General features: G+C 37.7%; 1 protein-coding gene across 50 annotated transcripts in view; it reads right to left on the bottom strand.

Moving 5' to 3' along the window:
* The window catches only part of sox6 (SRY-box transcription factor 6), a 201027-nt gene that overhangs the window by 77894 nt on the left and 102342 nt on the right, over positions 1–20791 (bottom strand). For 28 of the 50 annotated variants that reach the window (NM_001123009.2, XM_068222353.2, XM_073906920.1 and 25 more), the window contains 2 exon segments: positions 4426–4494; positions 7743–7915. In NM_001123009.2, the coding sequence (NP_001116481.2) occupies positions 4426–4494; positions 7743–7915 (242 nt within the window). 50 annotated transcript variants of the gene reach the window in all.

Here is a 20791-nt window from a genome sequence, read left to right as displayed (position 1 = left end):
GAGCTTGTTTGGAGTACTAATTAACTCAAAGCTGTTGTATATTAAGAGCACTGGGCATTTTTTGTAGAGCTAGTTCTAATGAAAACAGAGTGCCAGGGAACTGCATTAGCAAGCCGCTTCTTCCTCTCACTTCCCAGTGCATTCCAACTCTTGTCTTTCAACTTTTCCTTCTTCTTCCTTTACAACAAGCCGTGGCCTCTGGAGGCGGAAGTTAAATGGGTCACAAAGGGAGGCAGTGGTAATGATATATTGAAACAAAGTCAGAGAAGATGAAACGAATGATAAGATGGTACCAGTCCTAAGCCTGACTTGCTTGGTGTCTCCATTTCTAGTGGTGTTCTGGTGAAAACATTCATGATTAGGAGCCAGTATCACAGCCATTAAAAGCAACAGATGGACACACTGTCTCTTTTGTTTAAATCTTGGACAAGTGGTTCCTTTAAGAAAACTGGGTTTGAAGTCCCATAATCTATAGGCAAGTTAACAAAAACAAGCTACACTGTAAAACATATCTGTTAATTAACAGTTTCCGTATTTTGTGTTTTCAGTCTATTTACAATTTCATAAAGGGACCTTGATCCCTGCTCTGTCTACATTCGATGTTGAAAATTTAACTCTACAATTTAACAATGTGACTTTTATTGGCATTTTAGTAGTTTGATATAACAATGTATAAGATATAATATATAGAGAAATAAATAAAACGTACTGACAACTTATTACAAGGCTTTTGCAGCATAAAAGGCAACACCAACCCAGACAATATATCACTTTAAATTATTACAAATGCTCATAAAAGTCACTTTTTCCAACTTTTTACAGTTTAAAGTTGTCACAAACTGTTAATTTACGGATATTTTAAAGTGTTTATTATAGGTTGCAAAAATCCTTAAAATAATTAAAATTGGCCAATTTATTATTTAACGCTGGAATAGAAAAAAGGAAAAAGATACAACGGACGTGCAACAACTTTAATCATAAGGTAAACACAAAACAAAACTTTTCATCTGGAGCTTCTTCACAGGACTCGACACTTGTAAACACTCACTCCAACAGGTTCGTGTGGCTCTCAGTCCCACACACACTTGTCAGCGCTACCAACCCGACCTATCAAAGAGTTTGCACTACGCGTCGTTACGACATGTAGTTACATTTTTTAAGAGATGCGCGTCAGCGATGGTAACAGCGAGGGGTATGTGACCACATGAAGGCTGCGCCTAAACATACGCCTGCGCTTGGCGCCGAAGTATAAATCAGCCTTAAGTAGAATAGAATAAAATTATTATTTTTTTTTATAACATTATAAATATCTTTTCAGTTATACATTTGATCAATTTAATGTTTCAATGTAATTTTAAACATAGGAATTCTAGCTTGTTACGGTAATATCTATACTGTTATGACAGCCTAGCTAATGTCATACAAGAGAAAAAAAGAGCTACTCCTCAGTCATGACAGTACAGTGTAGGCCAGCTGTTTAAGATCAGCTCTGTTCCGACTCCAATATCCAAACCAAGTAGCTTCCACTTCTAAACATAATTAAACTGTTCACATGAACTCCACTGCTACCTGAAACCTGTCAGCATGTAGGGGCCTGTTTACTAAAAGGTGCAGAGCGCTACTTCTCACAGACAGGGTGCGATGGAGTGCGCCAAAACAGACGGTAGTAGCACAGTGGCTAGTTCTGCGGACGCGACAACAGCGGGAGTCTTTAACAGATTGGGCCTTTCTCTTAAGAAGTGCACTTGAAAGAGGTTTTACAGCCGAGCTATAAATCTGTCGCGCTTCAGGCTGTGTAAATAAGACAGTGGTTTGTTTTTACCTGACACATCTGAGCAGAGAGAGAAAGAAAGGCTGATGGTTAACCTCACAATGATAGGTAGAGCATTGAGAAGAAAACCGACCTGGATTCCTTTCTGAGGGCCTCAAGCTCAGGGGCTTTGAAGTGTAAGTCAAACGCAGAGGAAGATATGAGACGTGAAAAGTGAGGACTGAGAGGACAAGAATGAAAGAATGTGTAAAAAGAGATGAAAAATGAGAGACGACCAGCTGACGTACTGAAAGGAGGAGTGGAGATCCTTGTACCTGTCTCCAATGAAAGCGCAAGAGAAAAAAAGAGAAGAGGAAGAAGAGGAAGAGAGTATCTCCAGGCACAGACTGCTCTCATTGCCCTTGGCTTTTATGTGTGTATGGAGTGTGTAAAGACCTTGACCACTGCCACTGACCAGCTTGTGTACGTCCACGTCTCCGACTGGGTGGTCCACTAACCTTGCTTGATTGAGCACCACATACCACACAAACCAACTCCTTCACACACACACATACACACAAAGGCACACTCATTCTTCTGCTGCATCTTTCCCCCTCCGTCTTTCTTCGCATATAAGTCACATTTATTTATGGCGCTCTTGTAAGCATTCTCTTTATTCTCCCTCCTTTCCATTTTTTCATTTCACATAATTGCTCGGTGGAGGGAGTAAAAAAAAAAACGCAATCCACTTTGTGGCGAGAAAACGGATTTGGGTGACCGCAGAGTGTACTTTGCAACTAATCCAATTCAATTATTTTTAAGCAAAGAGCAAACTTTTCAATGAGTCTATTCTTGAAGCACACTTACAAAGAGAGACCTTCAAAAGATCACTCAAGCTGACTTAAAGCTAGCAGCAAATATTTGCAAAAGGCAAGGTTTGCGCAATTTACGTGTCAACACGCCATGTTTACAAGATCGTCGGCCACAGCGGAGTTAAGGTGCTTTCACACTAGCACTTTTGGTCCGCACTCGGCTTCATTTGACATTAAAGTATGGTACTATTAGTTAGTGTGAATGTGTCTTCTGAACTTGCGTGTGCACCTGTAAACCGTACCCGTGTCTGGGGTACGGTTTGTGCGAACTCTGGTATGGTTCACTTCTGATATAAATGTGATTAGGGTTGGGTCGATAGACAATGGCATCATCCATCGCTGATGGCCTATAGACATCAGGATGCTGAGCCGGCATCGCGATCCTCCACTCCGCCCCCATTGCAGCAGCAATCCACTAATGAAAAACACACATTCAGGCCCCGTTTACACTAATAGGTGTTAAAATGGCATCTCAGAATGAAAACGATCCACGTCCACTGGCGTTATACCTAGCATTTCTGAACAGCTCTCCATCCACATTACACCGCTGAAAACGCACTTCACGTGACCAGACACACACACACTTTGTCATGCGCTGCAGCTTAGAGCACAAAACCCCAGAGAGCAGTGCAAGTCAGACAGTTTATCAAGGATGTCCCATTGGATCGCGTCTCACTATAGTTGTTAAACGTGATATTTAATTAATCTTGTCTCTATCTAACTGTTTTTCGGTCTTTTGAATCTACCAGGTAAAGTGTCACAGCGTCAGTTCACTCATAAGTCATTATGAATTACTTAATTATTAATTAATAATTAATTCACCACCACCTACGACAATGATGCCATCGTCCATCGTGATGTTTCCCATTAGACATTGTATGATGCCAAATTGGTCAACATCGCCCAACCTTAAATCCAATCGTACCAAATAACGGAAGTGCACCGCCAACTGTATAACAAGCTTTAGTTTTCGTAATGTTTATTCGTGTGTGTATGTCTGTGTATCACCTGCCTTGGTGACAAGCGGGACAGTGCAAACAGGTATAATGACTGCTTGTCTCCACCAAAAATGACTTCTGCAGAAATCACGTGATGTTCTGAACATTTTTCACGTTTTTTAGTGGCAGATAGATGCAAGTGGCTCTGTATTTTGTTTTTGGTAACAATACCAAAAGATTAAGCAAAAGCAGAGTGACCATGATATGCAGACATCTCCATTTTGGAGCCTTGCTTTCATGGCCGTCACCTAGAAACAGCTGTACACAAAACTGCAGCTTGATGACGCAAGCGTACAGAGGTTCAGAAGAAAAAACACAATGTGAACACAAACCAAGCGAGAAGGTGGCAATTGAACTTGGGTTTGATGCAGGTAATTGAAGTGTGAAAGCACCCTTAAAGCAAAGGAACGTGATTTTTTCCAATATCGGACAGTGGGAAACGAGGCTAACAGTAGCGCTATTTTTTCCAAAGCCGCTGCCACGTCACCGCGCTGGGACGGTGTAATTTCAGAGGCATTTATCACCGGCTTTCATGTCTCAAACCCTTAGGGCACTTTTCCACAAAACATGCAAACAGGCACCACTTGGTGTCATTAAGCTTTCCCTCATTTCTGTTTTTTTCTTCTTCTCTTCCTTCATTAATTAGGGAGTGATAATTATTCGACGCATCTATAGCCCCTTCCGAATTACCATTGGCCAATTATCCTGATTGGTGACAGTTGTAACGTGATTGATGACAGTTGTAAAAACAAAATAAGGGTTTCTGACAGAAGAGGAGATGAAGACGTGAAAGTCGAGCACTGACCTGAATCTGCTGCTGGAGGAGATTGATTTTGTGCTGTTGCTGCAGAAGTTGCTGCTGTTGTCTGGCGATCTACAAAGGGAGAACAATTTGTTTAGATGAACGCCAAGAAAGACTGGCCTAAACCGTTAAAAGTATGTGCATTATCACAGCGTATAAGAGAGCAACCTGATTTATTATAGCATGTATTTATGCAGACAGATAATGCATGCAATCAGAGCTTGTGGGTAACATCTCTGGTCCACCAATTGACCCTAATGACTGTAATCAGGAAGCTGCTAATGTGCATCATACCCAGCTCCGGGCCGGGCCAGGGCGATGCGCTGCAGGGTGAAAGACTGGCATGTTTATGCAACCTAGGAGTGGTCGGGTCTGCCCAAGGGTGGGCTCTCGACGTTAAACGAATCCCATCCACCCTCCCTCTCTCCCGAGCCTCTACAGACTCCCCCGTTCCTCCTCCTCCTCAGTTAGCCTGACAGCCTAGGTTTAAGTGTCATTTAATTTTCATTTTCAAATATAATTACAAAGTGTTCACTGTAAGATATCACCCGTCTGCAAATGTGTCAGGATTAATTTGTGCTGGCTTCTTCACTAGTGTCAACAGTTAATTACTGTGTCGTGTCTGGATGGCTAAATGACATCCTAACTTCAGGCCCCAAATCCCCCCCCCCCCCCAACCTCTCTCTCGCTCGCTCTCTTCTATCCTCTCCCTCCATTTTGTTTGTCATTAATGGAAAGGGATGCATTCTTGAGCGTTTTCCGAAACAGTAAAATCCTGCAATAACCATTCATTAAAATCAGCTGAGCATATAATGAAGATACAATCCTCATAAAGTTGAAGAGTTGTTAATAGGACAGATTCAGAAGCGCGTGCATCCATTTCAGGTAAACCGCATTAATATGCACCTATTCATCTGCATAATAAATTGACAGCAATTATATGGTTTGGCTATAAAAACAGAGAAGATGTAGATGGATCTTGTGCGACATTAACGGAGCTCATGAGCTGCTGATGCATTCAGTACGCCTCATTTGCTTGATCTACACATGCTGCTCATGCAAACTTTGATTTAATAGTGATCAGTTTCCCTACCAATTTGCACGCTTCCATATTGCATTAATTATATACAATAACTGTTACTTTGCACGTCCGTCCACGCAAACGCAGAGCCTGATTTGTCAAGGAGTGAAACATCAGGACATAAACTAAATCAAAATATTAAATCGCTAAACAGAAAGACTCATTACATATTTAAAAGCATAGAAGAGCAATCTTGTTTTAAGTGCCTCCTCTGATAAATAAGACCATAAAATGAGGGTATGCGATGCATGGCTGATAATATCATCATTATACTGGCTTTAAACAAAACAGGGATGGTTGCAGAGATGATGAAAGAGTTGACTATGGGAAAGTGTGAAACTGAATTGAATTGGCATCTCCCAATAGGAAATTGAATTGGAATGACAGGAAGAGGAATTTATTAAATTGTAATTTAATGAATTCAAGAGAGGCCATGAATTCACACTGGTCAACAAAAGTGCATTGAAATGATAAATTAAAAGTGAACAAACTACTAAATCACAGTCTTTCAGCCTAAAGTTTGAATAGAACATGGAAATAGCTTACTTTAATAGTATTGCATTGTTTTCCAATGTAAATGTTTAAAGATTCTTATTTTATATTATTTTAAATTTCACTATAAAAGCAAAATGACAAAATATAAGAGGTTTTTGTTTTCTGTGAAAAATGTCAAAACAAAGCAAGTTTATGATTAGTACAAGAACAGATATCTGACAACCGGCTCAGAACAATTTTGACTGAAAAACAAATTTTCATACCCCAAATTACAGATTACTTCTTGATCTAAGCATAAACTCATATAACTAACTTATTTATTTATTTATTTATTTATTTATTTGTTTGTATTGCAAAACAAAGATATGGAGGAATATATTTATCGAATAAATGTATTTGCTTTTTCCATAAATTTTCCTCATGAGATTTTTTGCTTGGATTAAAGATTTGTTTTAATGCATTAATTTGTGAATGAGCAAATTAAAGACACTTTTAAAATCTGATACATAAAACTTGACATGAAACATTATTCCACACTGGTCAACAAAAGTGCATTAAAATGTTAAATTAAAAGTGAACAAACTATGATGATATGACAATCTTTCAGCTTAAGGTTTGATTAGAAGATGGAAATAGCTTATCTTATTAGTATTTTTGTCTTGTTTTTCAATGCAAATGTCTAAAGATTATTACAGTATTTAAGTGTTTTATATTACACTATAAAAGCAAAACGACTAAACATAAGAGGATTTGTTTTCTGTGAAAAATATCAAAACGAAGCAAGTTTATGTTTAGTGCAAGTACAGATATCTGACAACCATAACATAAACTCTTTATTTGTTTGTTTATTTGTTTGATTGTATTGCAAAACAAAGATATGGAAGAATATTTTTTGTATCAAATAAATGTATCTATGTTTTTTCCATGAATTGTTCTCATGAGATTTTATGCTTAGATTAAAGACTTGTTTAAATGCCTTAAATTGTGAAAGGGAAATTTTAGATTTTTAAAATTTGATACAGAAAATTTAATTCTGTGAAATTATTCCACACTTTTTAACAAGCTATGATAATATCCCAGTCTTTCAGCCTAAGCTTTGAATAAAACATGGAAATAGCTTACTCAGTATTTTTGTCTTGTTTTGCAATGCAAATGTCTAAAAACTCTAATAAGTATTTCTAAAGTATTTTGTATTTCACTATAAAAGCTAAATGACAAAAAATAAGACATTTTGTTTTCTGTGAAAAATATCAAAATGATGCAAATACATGATTAGTACAAGAACAGATATCTGAAAACTGGAATAAATTGGACTGAAAAATTCATTTTTATACCCCAAATCACAGATTATATCTTGATTTAAGCACCAACTCTCTATTTATTTATGTATTTGTTTGTTTGTATTGCAAAACAAAGATACAGTATAGAGGAATATATTTATTTATCAAATAAGCTTATTAATGTTTTTTCCCCATAAACTTCCCTATGAGATTTTATGCTGGGATTAAACCCTTAAATTGTGAAAGGGCAAATTAAGATTTAAAGACACTTTTAAAACCTGATACATTCACATTCCTGCAGGTGTTTTCTTTAACTTTCTTTAAATTGCCTTGAAAATTTTTCTATTCTAGCTAATTCTACTTCCTTGCATTCCAAATTCAATTCTGTATCCTGTTCAGAATTGACTTTAACACTGATTTATTCAATTCTGAACGGTGCTCCACCCTGGTTTACACATTCTCACCTGCTCTTGCTGTTGGCGTGCCAGCTCCATTTGCTGACGCTGTTTCTCCATCTGAGAGGCGGCCAGTTTCTTCTGCTCATCATGGGCTGCCAGAAGCTGCTCTCGTAGACTGATGAGCTGTGTGATCATGGTGGAGAGTTGTCGCTCCTTCTCTGCAAGACTTTCTGGAGTACCTGCGACAAAACAAATGCAGTCAAAAACAGGGAACAAAATGGAAGAAGGAAGAAAAAAAACACTTCACGACCCTGCACCCTCTCCCATCAGTGAGAAGAAAAGGTTTACATCTCACGTTACATCAGCCAGATGTCCCTCACCTCTTATATATAGTCTCTATACCAAGGCAAAGGTCAGTTTTCCTAGAGACAGAACAGCAAACAAAGCAAGTGCTGGAAAACAGAGCCTTGTTAATTGATCCGCGCTTCTCGGATATAAAAAGCTCCCACAATCAAGAAGCTCCTGGGATCAGCAAGTTTTTTTCTTTTTTTTTTTCAGGAGAGGGCAGGACAGAGCCAGCAAATGCTGAGCATCCAGCACGTCTCAGTCAAGTGAATTCCTCAAGACCACAGGAGGCGGTCCAGGAGGCTCCGTCAAAGCCGAGAATGGTGTCTTTCAAACAACCAATGGAAAAGCTTCATTAAAAGTGCGAAGGTCGCAACTCCCTCGCTCTCTCTTTCCACTTCTGGTGATCGCGGCTTCTCGGAGAGATGGTGAGGAATGGAATTGTTCCTATTAAATAAGAGGGGCTGTCACAAGACGAGTGAAGGTGCCAGATTAGTGACAGACAATACAGGGCAAGTGTAGCGACAGTTGCACGACTGGAGGCACTGCCATGTAACGACTGCTCTCAATTCTCATTAAGGGAGGAGCAGACGCAAACACCTCAGAGCTGACGTGCCTCTCACAAACAGGGTCACCGTCACCTCTGTATCCTCTCATTATCTCCCTCGCAAGCATCAAACAGCAACGCTACCAACGCATAATCACACCAGACAATGTGCAAGCCTCCTGAGTATCCTCCTGCGAGGCTGTACCTTTAGTTAATCAATGCTAAGCGATCCAGCCTCCGGACAGTAACCTGCTGCTCTGAGACAACAGTGCGATTGGATTGGCTAGCGGCCAGCTCGGTGTTAAATTCTTTCCTGGGTGTCTTCCTATGCTCCCCTGGCCACATCTGTCTTGAGTTTCTCCGAAGCAGCTCCCTGGGGCCCGCTCTAGTTCAACTATTTTAATTTGACTAAACACCTTGATTTATTTTATCTCTCCGATGAGGAAAGCCGTTTGTCTTAATAGGGCCTGTCAACTTCCAGCCCCCATTCAGAGCAATTTACTGGCCGGCGCTTGAGCAGCAGTGATGAAGGAGAGAGGGTGAAATCGTCCCATTTACTCTCTCTGTCAAAAAAAGGCACCTAAAAAAGGCGCCCATTGACTGCTTGCTGCATGTGGCTTCCTTGGGCATGAATTGACTTTTTATTCACTTGTTGTGAATGGCTTATCTGTAAAATTGATACATTTGCTACCGATTTTATTAACCTTTGGCTTGAGGCATGAAGGGCTGTTGTTTAGCGTGTGCTGCAGTCGGGATTGACATATGCCCTTCGTGCTCGCTCGGAAACGAGAGAGAGAGTAGGTAAGGTAGGATGGCAGTGCATTTGCAATGGGAGCGACACTTCAGGTCAGAAGGACTGTTGGATGTCAAATAGCAAAACTTGCTCCTCCTTCCAGCTCCCAGAGATTCTCAGGGGCCCCTGGGGCAGGACAGGACTCATATCCTACTGAGAGGCAAACATCTGGACTCAATTCTGCCCGCTCTTCAGACGACCCTCTAAATCAATCACACTTTTCAATCTCACAATCTATTGCAACGATTATGCAAAAAAAAAAAACAGAAGCACACTTCTGTAAGGATGCATGGTGAAATGATCATGTTTCTTTATTGGGTATTCTATATTAGGCATGGGCTTAATATAACCCCATGCCTAATATACGGTATGATAACCTTGGATAAAAATATCACGGTTTCACGTAATGTGATTACTGCTCTAAAATAAATAATTTTTAAATGTCTGGGTAAAATAAAAATAAAACACAATTTTTTTTTTTTGAGAATCATTTAAAATATTTTGAAGCAGTAAACATGTCAGGTTAAATAATTCAAATAAATCACAGACTTCTGCTGTCTTCATTAGTTTCAAAAACACATATTTCTTTACTATTTGAAATGACATCTGCTGGAGATACTGTTGTCCGAAAAAACTAAACAAAAAATGAAATAAAAAATCTTACATATACTGTAGGAACTGTATAGCAGAACATTTTGGCTGTTTTAAAACCTTGATTTTTCCAAATCGCGGTAAACCTTGAAAACAGTCGTGCCATGCATATTTTCTATATATTTTAATAATGCAAGTTACAGTAGCTGTGTTTTAGCGAGGGGCCACAGACTGTGCCCAGGAGAGGTTCAGTGTGTGCAAAGTGGTGGTCCACACAAACACCAACAGCATACTAACAGAGGCTCCATTGTTTCGTCTCGGGCTTGATTGTCCAGAGCTCACCCCACCACCCCACCCTGCTACCAAAATGTCTTCCCTCTTCTGTTTTCCCCTCCTCAGATTTCTGCGCTGTTATGCTCCTGTGTCATTGTTTTCTGACTATAACAGCAACTTATGGACAGTTCAATTATTTTAAGTCTATTCTTTCTGACAATACTATAAAAGGTCTTGTATAAAGTAGAATTTAGCTTTTTCTCCTTTTAGTTGTTTGTATTACAGCTGAAGTCAGAATTATTAGCCCCCCTTTGTATTTATTTTCTTTTTTATATATTACCCAAATGATGTTTAACAGAGCAGGGAAACAGTGCTGAAGGTAATACCTCATTACTTCAACTTATATGGAGTACATTCCCAGTACTTACATAGAAACATTTTTTAACTCAAATGGTTTGTTGCAATAGGTTTCCTCGAACGGTTTAAATTGACTTAACTTACTAGGTTGTGGGTTTTACAGTACTCAGTTGGTTTGAGTTCTCTATTTATTGGGCTTTACTGTCCTCAAATTGCTTCGTTTACTCAAATGGCATAAGTTCACAGTACTCATTAGGATTAGTTTTTGAACTTAAATGGTTTGTTGCAATCGGTTTCCTCAAATGGTTTAAGTTACCTTAAATAAATAACACAATATAAACCAGTAGATGCACATATATTTACTCAATTGTGAGATTTAAATGAAAATCCTGTATATTTTGGTAGTCCTGCTCTGGTATACAGGACTCTTGCTTGCTTTGAATTATAGATTCCTTTTAAAAGCAGATAAAAGTTTTATTGGCAGGGGAGCAAGGGGGGTGGGGGTAGTGGGGGGTTGAAGGGGGTCTCGGTGTGTATCTGTCCTTACAAAGAGAGCAGTGGTGCATATTGCATTGCTCTTAACAGCGGTGAGTTTGGCTGCTCTTGTAAAGGTGTCTCGTTGCATTGTCGTTCTGGCTTGACACAACCTGGCTGGAAGATCCTAAATAATGAGAGCAGGTTAGATTTGTCTAATTCATCAACGAGGACACAAGATTCCACTCAGGACCTCTTGGCTGAGGAGGAAAAGGAAAGAATGAGGCGGCGTCAACCGAACATTTACCTTCCTCTCCCTTCACTGTCACAAACCAGATTGGATGACATTTCCCACAATGGCCAGCTCCAATGCTGGAGAGAAACAACTGCGACTGCGGTGAATAAGCGAGAGAGGGAGCTGTCAAAGAGAGGGGCCACCAGATAAAAGACACTTTGTAGGGGTGCGATTTGTTCTGTCCAACAGCCATTCTGCCACCCCAGGCCAACCCCACCCCCCCTTCCCCTCTAATCAAGCAGGCCCTAATTTGAGTTCCAAGTCCAGCACCAAGGGAAGAGAGGGCAGCTTGTTACTTTGAAGAGTCCCGAGTGAATAAGAGAGATAAAAGATCCAGGCACACACTAGGAAGAAAGAGGAAAGGGGGCGAAAGAGGGAAAGACCCCTCTATTCTCTTCTCTTCCTTTGGTTAGGACAGCTGAACCATTATGGCTAAATTTGAATGACTTATTTTTTTCAGAATACTGGAATTTCTTTGTCTCTCCATCAGTTGGCTTTCTGTGGATGCTCCCATATGCTGCGAGCTCATCCTAAGTAAATTAAGAGAGCTCTAAAAGCAGCGATTGTGCCTGTGTCAGGTCCAGACGCTTGACTGTGCATAACTGGCATGCCTTTAGAGACTGGTGGATCGGAGGCAGTGAAAAGGTATATTCCCCCATGTGATCTAGAAATGGGAAAAAAGGTCACTAATGATTTTTAGCCCTGCAATACATATACACAAGGACTTTGATTTATGGTCCCCATATGAACAGTGAAGGTTCTTTTATGTGTCTATTGTCGATGTCCATACCAAAGAAGAGATTTCCAGATTAATAAAAGGGAATATATATATATATATATATATATATATATATATATATATATATATATATATATATATATATATATATGTGTGTGTGTGTGTGTGTGTAAAAAAAAAAAACTATAATATGTTTTTATTTCAGTGACCTTAAAGTGAGCAGAGTTAAATTACTATTAGGATTAAAGAACCTTGTTGCATCTGAAGACAAGACCCAAGGGTAAAGATCAAACTAAATCAAAGATTAAAGACTGAAAGCACACACATACAGACACACGCAAAATCATTATAATTTGGCTCAGATGACATTTATATGAACCTGCACATGCAAATAATGTTATACTACAAATAAATAATGCCATGACTTATACAAGTCATTCAGTAATAATAAATAAATAAATAAAATAAATACAGACAGACAGAAAGGGTGATAGACAGATAGATAGATAGATTAATTAATAAGTTAATAATTAATTAAATAAATATATGATAATTAATATATTTGTAATTGAATTAAGAATGAATGAATTTATTTATTTATTATTACTGATAGCACTGTAAAAACTGTTATTATTTATTTGTAATATAACCAAATGTACAATACAATTACCTAAATTTATTATTATTATAATTAATAATAATAATATCATTTAAAATGCTGTTGAATGACAAGAAGCACTTGAACTAGTAAAGCATTATTAAAAAAAGTGTCCGTTTCTCCAGAATCAGATGGTACGACCAACAGCTGTTTTACCTGGCCCGCTGCCCCATGCGATGATCGAAACCCTGCTGATCCTGCCAATAAAGCTTCATTAAGTAGCATGCACCAGGACCTGCTAGCACATGTAAGCATATGGTAGCCCAAATCATCAACTCCAAAAAAAAAAAAAAACTTTCAATACTGCATTAAAATTTAGCATAATGCAAATATACAGCTCTTGTCCAGGCTATAAAAAGAAGGTGAACATCTTGTGCTCAGTATTCAACAGTGCCAAACCAGAATCATTACAGTGTGCATTTAAATATAATTAGCTGTGTATGTTAATGTCAATGCCAATAATTTTATAACTACGAGTTATTAATACATTTTTAAATATTAAATTGACTAATTATGATCAATAACATGTATTTTAATTGTTGTAATTTATTTTATTAAAAAACATTTCATTTATTCATCTTTTAATAGATTGAATGACAGAATCATTTATTGATTGATTTATTCATCCAATTTGACCTTTCTTTCAGCAACCGAAAATGCTTTATTTACATTCGTTTTAAATAATTGCAAATATTTAACATACAAATAAGTGTGATAGCAGAGTCTACTCTGCGCATGCAAAGTGAATTAAAACGCACTCCATTACTACACACTCTCATCCATGATTTTTATTTTTTTTTCCCCACCCATCTCGAAAACACTTGATTGACACCAAAAGTCAACAGAGTGGCTCTTAAACAGAGACACACTTCATGTTCTTGACGTTCATGGGGCACTTTAATGCCGACTAATAATCTAATGACGACAGCAGCGATGCTCACGAGTGTAATTAAGATAATGCAAGAGCCCGGCTCTTCTCCCAGCATCCTCAGCATCACACAAACCTCTTCATTAAAGAGTCCTACCGAGATAGCAGCTCAACCTGACCACAAAACACACACACACATGCAAACAGACACACACAGATGTGGGACAGGGAGCTTCTGGTGTGCATTTCAATGTTTCTCCTATCCAGGTTGATTGACGGTGAGGTCACTGCTGAAAATTGGGCCGTCCTTGAACACGCACTATTAGAATCAACCATTCATCACTCACTTACATGGCTTGACCTCTTCTGGTTTTATTATTATTATCATTAGAGAGAATAAAAACTCTGATTAGACTCAGCATCCATTTAGGCCTAATTTGTTCTCTAGGGTTATATGCTTTTGCATAAATATTTTGGAAACATTTTCAAGTAGGGTTTTGTTGGGTTACAGTTGTTAATGCATTAAAAATTATTAAATAACAGTGAATAGTACAACTACAGTAATTATTCATCTTTGTATTTTTATTTTTTATTTTTGTAAATACAAAGCAAAATCCTCTGAGCAAGATTTACTCAGCTCAGAGAGTATTTGTTCCCTCTATAAATAAGGGTTAACAGGTTGGTAATACGTAAAGCTGCTGTTTGTGGAGTTGCTTTATGATCCTCTGCTGAGATTTTGAGAGATTCAATGTATTATCAATTTCAGCTGATTTCTTCTAAGGCTGTGACTGGAGTCAGTTTTAGTTTTGTGTTTCTTTTCTGTTTATTAACAGAAGGTGTTTATCATCAGTGCTCAATCATCACCTAATTATTCCTTTCATTGTCTCATTAACTTGACTAACTTTAACTCAATTTAGAGAGGGACTGAATACCATCTAAACTGAGTAAATTTTACTCAGAGGATTTTGATGTGTACAAACACTGTTAATTGATGAGTTTAACACTGAATAAGAATTCATAATTTATTATTATATTATTAGTTTATTATTTTTATTACTTATTATAAAATATTTTTCATAGTTAATTTACCTAGTCAGAATGTCTAGTATGTTTGACTAGAGTCTTTGCGCCAATATTGTAGCTTACAAAATTAACGATTATTAACCATTGATCTTATATGATGTTAAAATGACTTAAAACAGCTTGTGAACTTATAAAATTAAGCTAGAACATGATTAATTTAGTTTAATAAGTTACAGTGATCTAAAACATTAACGACTAATTGAGCTCATAATTTTTTTCAGTGTATATTCATTTTTTTTATTTTACTTTTCCATTTTCATTTTTTAATTGAGAAATCGTTTGATTAAGGCATTGTAATTGTTGAAAACAACCTTAACTGATATAAATAAATACTTCAGAAATGCCTTCTGCTACTCTTTCAATGAAGCTATTTTTCTGTATTCTTTGAGATAATATTGTTTTTTTCTTTGTTTGTTTTTATATCTGCAATATATTAAAATTTTAGTGCATTTGTTGTGCCATTATCATATAAATATTTACTATTTCCTCAATTAAATATATACCTCATTAGGGTAGTCTTATGTATGTACAATTTCAAGTAAAAAAAGTGATTTTTCTTTCACGCTTTCACTTCCAACCTTAACTTTAAATCTATAGCTATAAACCCACAACTAACCCTATAGTAAATTGTTTATAAAGGTTTCATTAGTCTAAATATTATTCCCCTCAGGACCCAGGGGCTTGCGGATGAGCGGAGACACAGTCCAGAGCCTCTACTGTAGTCGGAAATCCAGCGTGACACAGGCTAAAGCATCCCTGCCAGCTCTTAAACACCATTACACGGCCGTGAGCAGAACATTAGCTCTGAGAGCCGGCCTCTGATAAGCATTAGCTGTCCTGACACCGAATTAAACCTGCCTTTGCCAGTGCCGCACCTCACCCAAACATGTTTCTAATTTGTGAATAATTGTGTTATTGGGTTTCACCAACTGCACCCAGAGCTTGTAACAGTGCAGGACATTGTGAATCTTCTTAATAAATGAAAATATTTGCCTAGCAGGAAAGCTTAAATGTGTGCCCTGCGGTTTAGCGTTCAGAGAAGTGATTTTCCTCAGGTCTGAACAGTGTGTGCGCTTTCGATGCCTGTCTTTTTCCTCAACGCGCTCCTGTTCGCAAGCACTTTCAATAACACCATGTGAGGAGAGGAAGCAAACAAGGTGTGCCTTTCTCCAGCCAAACGCCACAAGCTAAATTCCTCAATTCATTAGGAGAGAAACGGAGCACAGCTCTCCCCGCATTCATCTTGCAAATGTGGCCCAAAGAATAATAATTTACAGTGGCTCATATTTCACTTGGGTACATAAGGGCAAACAGTTTGACTATTGAGGCGTTAGGGAGAGAAAAATGCAGAGCGTGCCGCTAGAGGATGGGGGAGATGGAGGAATATTTCACATTCTGTGATGGGTGGAGAAGCTTTACTCTCTATCCTGGTCAGGAACAATGTTTTAAAGGAGTCTCGAAAATGATTTCAAATCTGGCACAGATGAAATGTCAGATAGATGCTGAAAATGGGTTTTGATTTGCTTCACCTCAAAAAAAGAGCTCAATTAATTTAGTAACCTGTTTCATGTAAAACAGTAAAAATTTATTTATTTTTATGTCAATGGATTGAGTTTTATATGCAGTGCTCAGCGTAATTGCGTACATCCCATTTGAAAATGAATATTTATATCCATTTCTCAGTAAATAAAGGCAATGTATTTTGGTACATTTAAACTAAACATATTTTATAAACAGATATATTTATTAAAATAATATTTTAGCCACCAAACATTTAGAAATTGAAAGACAATACAATTAAATTCAAGCAAAATATTGAAAATAAAAAGTTATAATCTACAAAATTTCAACAAAATTTTACCTTTTTTTGCCTTTCTTCATTTTTTTCTAATTTTTAAATTTGTATTTAATATTTTTCTATAACATATAAATTTGGGTGTACTAGTTTTTGGACCGTTATCACAAATATTGTTTTAGATAAGCTCCAGATTTGGCTTCAGTACTGACAAATCTTATGCATATGCACAAATATAATATTATATAGCTTCCCATTAAAAATATAAATATAGATTTGTGAGGGGTGTACTTATATATGCCGAGCACTGTATATAAAAATAAATATATACAGCTGTTTATTTGGGTTTACAATTTATAGTTATGTTTCATAAAATAAAATAAAAAACTAAACTGTTGATGCATTTCACTTAAATGTAAAATTTTTCTAAATTTAAAAAGAGTGCCTTTTTGAATACTTCTTGGCATAAAATAACCAAAAATGGTGATATTTATATTGATTTTTAGACAAAAAAACACTAATGATTCATTTTCAGTTAAGAAATCATTCATTGGTGAAATTACTTCACTTGGATTTTTAAACTCAACTAATGAAAACATTTGTTATTCTGAAAACATTTGTTTGCACAGATGAAACATGCTTTGAATGACAATTTTTTAATTTGAAAGTTACCAGAGGTTTATGTTATCTAAAAAAAAAACCAAATATGAATATCTTACTTCAGCCCATAACTATTAAATCCAGTACATCTAAAGAAACTGAGACTATTCTCTTATTTTTTTCTAGCTGTAAATTATAAAATAAAAAAAAAATAAAATAAAAAAAACGACAAATAAACACATACAACAAATACATTTTTAAAAATAGTATTTGAAAATAATTCCTATCCATCGGGATCTTTTTTCCAACATTTAATCCGCAAATTGAACAAATTTGTAAGCACCATAAACACAAGATTAGCACATAAAACTTTTACAACCTTTTACGTTTATAGTAAACAATTTATTTGACCTTATTGATTTATGCTTCTTACTATATTTTGTATAGTTATGCATTAAAAAGTGCCTAATGATGATAAAAAAAAGACTATTGTCATGTAAAAAACATTCACGCTTATCCTAGAGTGTCACTTCACATACTGTATCTACACTAGCATGGAATCCCTGCCCTTATTGGAGCCATTAAGAATAAAGCTGACGTTAAATTGAATAATCATGTTTTCAAGTAAATCCAGCTGCTGGAACAATCGGCGCTCTGTACCCTCACAGTCCGCTCTCTGTCCAAGAGCGCTTAAGCCAGGTACGAGTCCCATCAAAATCACACTCAGCCCTGCTGCTCTCTTAAAAAGCTTCTACTTATCTATCAGCCACAGGACTTTCTCTTCACAGCCATGTAGACGGCTCTCGGAAATTGATTAGGCAAAAAGCGAGGGACTCCTTTTTCCACACTGCATGGCTATTTTCACATACTCACACAATGCTGAGATTTCTGATTTTTTACCCTTTTTTTTGGTTTACGTTTGGATAACCTGATCTTGTGTTTATAGTTTGACTTCCAGTCACATTTTTTTAAACAGTCAGGGACATCTGAGCGTTCAAGGTGATACAAACAAAAACGGCTCTGCGACAGAAGCACAGGGCTCCGATTGACTAATGAAATCCATTAATATGACAAAGGCGAATTAAAATTCCAGTAGAATATTCATTCAAATTTTGGGGGGAAGTTTCCAGCATATATCAAAAAATGAAACAAGGGTGCAAAGGGTGCCAATGTCTTTAATTGTGTGAAAAATTAAATGTAGCTGAAGTGAATCAAACCTTAAAAAATAGAGCTTTTAATTGCACCAGCAGCACCTCTTTCCATTAAATTTGGTGATTAATCGTTCTGGCATATATCTGATGTGTTACTCTGTATTTGTTCATGTATCTCTTCCTCTCTCTCTGACAATCGAGCAGGCACTGCTGTGGTTTGGACGTCCTCCAGACATCCTGCTTCTCCTGCTTTGTGGTTTTGTTTTGCAGATCTCATCTCACTCTTCACCGTTCCTCGTGATTGACAGCTAAGCTCAGGTATGAAAACAAACACAGCGCTCCAGCGGCGGCGGGTGGAAAGTGATCCCCTTTACGCCCTGTACCTGCTACTGCTACCCCTCAACACAGTGTCAACGTCAACAAGGGGCTTAAAGAAAACACACAGCATTCAGAAAACACTTAAGAGCACTTAAAACAATTCTCGGATAGAATAAAAATGCAAAACTACCTGAAACATCTTGTTTCACGAAGATAGATCAAAGCCAAAAAGTGATCTGGTTTGATGAGTTTGTTTACTTGTTTTGTGCAGCAGAGCTGGGCATGTCTGGACGTGTCGCTACATTTTAAAAAACAGGTCTAAGTGTTCTCTGAACTTTTTTTTCCACTCTCTCTCTCTCTCTCCACTATTGTTCTTTGTTCCCTAAAGCAATCAGTTACTTTTTTCAACTGCTAAACTGTTTCTTACCACAGCGGTGTCTCGACAGGATCACAAGGTGAAAAATATGTAAAGGCTTTAAAGAACAGCTGCGGAAATTTCAAAAGCCAGTGAGAAAACTTTCTATAATTTCAACACTGAGTTTGGCGGGGGCAGCGATTCCTCGCCGATTTATTTATCGAACAAAGATCAAAGGGGGGTTTTGTAGTGCAGCGACAATGGCACAAAGAACTGTGGGTAGAATGCACAATGCCATCGGTTCAGATACGAGAGCAAAAACAGCAAGGCCAAACAGGCAACAGCTTCCTTTTCATCCTCGTGCCATCTTTTATCCGGCACTCTCCTCCATTAATTTCGAGCTGGAGGAACGTGTGGCCTTTGTATTGATTTTTTTAACCCAACTATTAACGCGCTCTCTGATTTATCATAACACTTTAGATCTTAATCATAAGTTGTGTGTGTTTTTTCTCTTTTTCAGCTTGGTGCCTTTGTTTGTGTATTAATTAAGCAGACCTTGTGTGTCTCCAACCCTGAGCTTCCTTTTTAATTGCCCGTATTTACATCAGGCCGACTTCAAACGCAGAGAGAGACATTTTGTAAGGGGGAGCACAAAGGAGGCCTTTGAAATGTCTACAGTCATATGAAATGGCAGGCTAATTAGAAACCTTAGGCTGCCGGTATGATATGAAAAGTAATTCTGTCTGTTTCTCTACAGTCGCCCGCAGCCTCGCTGGAAATCACGACAGAGGCCACTGGTGGGGTATTATCAACGCCTTCTACCTGTTTATACCTTTTAAACATGACCTCACCCAATGCCATTTATCCAACAGAAAAAAAAATACCCTGTAATTTAAAAAGATCTCCTTTCAAAAGGCTAAATCTTTCCTCGCCATTTTCTTCGCTGCACTTTGATCTACGGTGCCACATAACGGGGGCAGGTACAATGAATCTGGTTTACTGAGATGTGATTTACATTTGGGGGTTCATTAAGGTTATTGCCGATGAATGCACTTATTAGAATGTACGACTGTTTCTTTTCCCCCCACCTCAACCCCTCCTCCACCCACACGCCGCTGAGAGTCAGTCTAATCCAATAATTAAAACCAAGGACAAACGTTATTCATAATTCTAAATAGCGCAGGAATGGAAAAGAGAACCATTAAGCGAGGGAACAAAAAAACAATAACACTTCTCTCCAATGTTATTACGCTCGCAATCTAAATCCCGCTATTAACTGCCTCCTAAATGTCTTCTCCATTAAAAGCGTCCTGACATACTGATGCTATAACATTGGGTATTCCGGCTGCCATGACACCTGTATCTCTGGCGGCAAAAAAGCCTGCTGCTGTATGGAAACACATGGCTGTACAATAAAAGTCAGTGTAAAGCTCTAAGGGTATTGCTTTCGGCAAGAACGGATGACAAACCCAAGTGTGCCAGAGAACGGAACAGAAAGAGAGTTTGAGATAGTGAGGGAGGAGTGTGTGGTTGGAGCCGGGCAGAACTTAGTGTGTTATCTGAGAGCCGGTGCAGTGCCGTCTCCTGCTACATAAACACGTCTCTGTAACAGCCAGTGCTAAGACCTAATCGTGGAAAAAAAAATAATAAAGCACATCCCATGAACACCTTTAGTGGGTGTAAACGGTGCATGGGTAGTACTGTCCTCCAATACAAACACACACATGCATTTTTCTGTTTATATCAAGCTCACCTTTCCACTGAAAGTGTGTTCAAACATTATAGAAATGTACTTCACCTGAATACACAATATTTTCTGCCTAATTTATATTCCAGGAGCTAAATAACTAAATTTTGCAAGCATACTGCACAT

The sequence above is a fragment of the Danio rerio genome, chromosome 7 (genome assembly GCF_049306965.1).
Source record: "Danio rerio strain Tuebingen ecotype United States chromosome 7, GRCz12tu, whole genome shotgun sequence".
NCBI classification, from domain to species: domain Eukaryota; kingdom Metazoa; phylum Chordata; class Actinopteri; order Cypriniformes; family Danionidae; genus Danio; species Danio rerio.
This window is presented reverse-complemented; position numbering and strand designations above follow the sequence as displayed.